Below are 3,357 nucleotides of genomic sequence, written 5' to 3'. Positions count from 1 at the left end.
TTTCTTTGTCTACGGGAATGAGCGGGAATTATAGAAGTACTAAAATTTTCTCCTCCCGTGTAAAAAGGGAGGTGCTAATAGAAATTGAATTACTCTTTTGGGCAAAAGGGTGAACGGGACTATATTATATTGTTGAGAATTTCTCCTGCCACCCTTTAATTTTTATCTGGCACCCTTAAGTGTGTTTAATTTTATCAAAATATTTTTAACCAATTAAATAGACAATTTTATATTTTGCAGGAATTTTTGTGATTTACCGGATTTTTATATATGTACATTGGTTTTTTTTTTTTTTATAGAAATTTGATATTTTGGTATTTTATTTTAGTTTTTATTGGGTTTTTTGTGTTGTTTATTAGATTTTTTTAGAAATTCGGGAAGGCTTACTCGTTGACATAGATGACGATACCTCAAGTGAAAAAAAGTGATGTTCAGTTTATTGGACAACAAGACCAGTATCGCATTGTGTCTAGAAGTAATAGGATAATCCATATAAGAAATTGTCGTCCATTTCTCATGATCTTGAACACCCAATCTAGATACTTGTAACGAATTTCCCAAGTGAAGTTTTTCTACCTTTCATGTTTCAAATAGGTAAATTCAACCGAAAATGTTAAATCGTTGACGTGACACCAACTATCTCAAGTAGTGAAAGTTGATACTTATTTGTTTTGTATGAATAATAAAAAATTAACACAATATGAAACATGTTCAACAACTTTACAGCATTAGGATGTGTCCAAAATATAACAACAATAACATGTGTGAAGATATCCACGCACAATAAATTCGATCAATAGGTTGTAATCAAATAAAGGAAAAATTACATATTTGAGGAAGTTGGTATCTGTTTATTTTGTATGTACAGTCAAAAATCAACATAATATGAAACATGTTCAACAACTTCACAGAATCATGATGTGTACAAAATATATCAACAACAACATTTGATTCCTCCCTATTTCTAGTATAGTACATATTTCTTATCATGAATTAGTTTCGGCAGATGTTGCATTTTCACCAAACATCTTTCAAAATGACAACTATGTACATGGGCGTCATGTTGTATTTTATCATTTCATAAACAAACTATTTTTCATGAAGTTTTAAACGGCCTAATATGTCATGACTCACTAAATCCTTAGCCAGTTCATGATTGTGAACATCTAACCATTACCTTTCAACCACTATCGCTTGGCATGGATCTCAATGTATATGGACATTTAAATTTCCTACTAAAAGAGCTTTGTGAGGAATTTTGGTTCTGGTAGTTTCCTCCTCTCTCACAACCCATAATAAATTTATCTTTCCTCCCTTTAAGCTCATTTATTGTATTAGAATAAATAGTAACAACAATAATGTCATGATGTCTACCAATAGACTTTGCACATGATAGCACGTTGGCCCAAGAGGAAAATATATGTCAATTAAAACATATAATAAATGAATGATTTATGTTAGAGATACCAAAAGCCGATTAAATTTTTCACAAGATAAAAAATAAAACAAGAAAGTAGAACATACATCGTTTATGGTCAAAAATTATGTAAAATATATAGAAAAACCATCCACCTCGGGTGCACACAAGGAGAGCATGTTGAATTGAACTACTAGATTTATTACTAGATTTTTCATAATTGACTAAAAATCTGATATACCAAATTTTCTAAATATTTAGAAACTCGTTGCAAGTTTACAAATATCAGTGCAATTAGTATTTTATCGGATTTTAAAAAAAAAATTGATAAAAAAACATATCGAATTTTTAAAAATTCGATAAAAACTCCTAACAGGCTTTTAAATATCGATAAATTCTCCATACTTGTTTAAATTTCCACTTGTATGTTGAGATATGTTTGTTGATGTCATCCAAGATATAAATTCTCCATACTTAAGATGATACAAATGTTCATTTTTCCAAGATATAAATTTCTTTTGTTTCTTACCTCCTTCCATCCTCCATTGTCTGCATTTTTTTTTAGGTGAGAAAACGATGTATTTATCACAGAAGAGTATCTAGTTAAACCATTTTAATTCAAATAACTATCCATCCAATTAAACATAATTAAATCTCAGAAATTTCTCATAATCAATTATGTAGAACAAAAATAAAATCAATCAATGTATTTATTGCATATCATACGTTTTATTTACTTATTTTAAATCGTCATTGGTTTTACCATAATAAAACTAAGAAGATCTAACCGTTTTTTTTTTTAACAGAAAGAAGATCAAATAGTTATCCTTTATGTCATAGCTTGAAGTCCTTCTTTAAAGCATTGAGTTTTTCTTTAAGAATAAAACTCATAAATATAAAAAGGTTTGAACCCTAAAGTTTGGAAAGATATTTAAGCACAATATCACAACGATTTGAGAAGTCTTGTGAGACTTCTCGCATGTGCAGGAGGAATCCTCAAAAATCCAACCACCCTTCAGACACCATAATACGATCTAAACAACTCATAAGTCTATCATTAAGTTGGAATCAAGTGAGTACTCTACCAATAAATGTTGAAAATGAAATATTAAATCTATCAAATATCTACAACAACTAATTTTACAACATTATACTAAAACCTCGTAATTTACATCACACGAACTCAAGTTAGAACGACAAGAGAATGGAGAATATTGTGAAACTGAGCTGTGTTTGTGACCTATCGAGAAATTGCATCCCACAAAAGCCATATCATCTTCACCACTTTCTATCTCCACAAGTGCTTCATAGAACAAGTCAACATCACAAGGAAGCCATAGAGGACCATCATTTCCATATCCATATTCATTCTCAACATCTTCTAAAAGTGTTTTGAACAAAGGGTGATTGAATATTTTGATCTTGATTACGAATCTTTGTCTCTCAGGTCCAACATACACACAAAGACAACCATGTGGTGGTTTCTTGGTATTATCTTTTTGCTTTTTGTGACACTTTTCTGATAATTTTCCATAGCTGCCATTGCTACTAGTATCTTGTGGATCATACAATCTCTTGCTGCTTCCCCATACCCTCTTACACTTCTTCACAAAATTCATCTCTATAGTTTGTTTGCATACATCTATAGTCGTAGATGAAAAGCAAGAGACAAGAATAATGTGTATGAAAGTGTGCTAAGATTACCCAACAAAGTTATTAAGCTTCTTATATAGACCACTAAAGTCTCATGGGGTCCCACCCTATGTTACATACATCTCTCTTCTACAATTATTGGTCTAATATATAGCTCTATTCTTTATTTTCATTATTATTTATTTTAATTAATCAGTTCCCACGTGTTGTTGAATTTTAAACATCATTTATGAATTTACCTAGTACCATTGTCATTCAAAAGAAATTTAAGGTACATTATATACTAT

General features: G+C 30.3%; 1 protein-coding gene across 1 annotated transcript; it reads right to left on the bottom strand.

The window, feature by feature from the left end:
* Positions 1–2,565: 2,565 nt before the first annotated feature.
* On the bottom strand, positions 2,566–3,036 carry LOC131605889 (auxin-responsive protein SAUR32-like). Its single transcript, XM_058878187.1, has one exon. It carries the CDS (start codon positions 3,034–3,036, stop codon positions 2,566–2,568), a length of 471 nt encoding a protein of 156 aa, XP_058734170.1.
* Positions 3,037–3,357: the final 321 nt, after the last annotated feature.

The sequence above is a fragment of the Vicia villosa genome, linkage group LG5 (assembly GCF_029867415.1).
Source record: "Vicia villosa cultivar HV-30 ecotype Madison, WI linkage group LG5, Vvil1.0, whole genome shotgun sequence".
Classification (NCBI taxonomy): domain Eukaryota; kingdom Viridiplantae; phylum Streptophyta; class Magnoliopsida; order Fabales; family Fabaceae; genus Vicia; species Vicia villosa.
Note: the sequence above shows the minus strand (reverse complement) of the source record. Positions and strands in the feature narration are given on the sequence as shown.

What these genes read in the sequence shown, in the direction of transcription:
- LOC131605889 (XM_058878187.1), bottom strand. Translation starts at nt 3,036, where the DNA reads ATGAATTTTGTGAAGAAGTGTAAGAGGGTATGGGGAAGCAGCAAGAGA.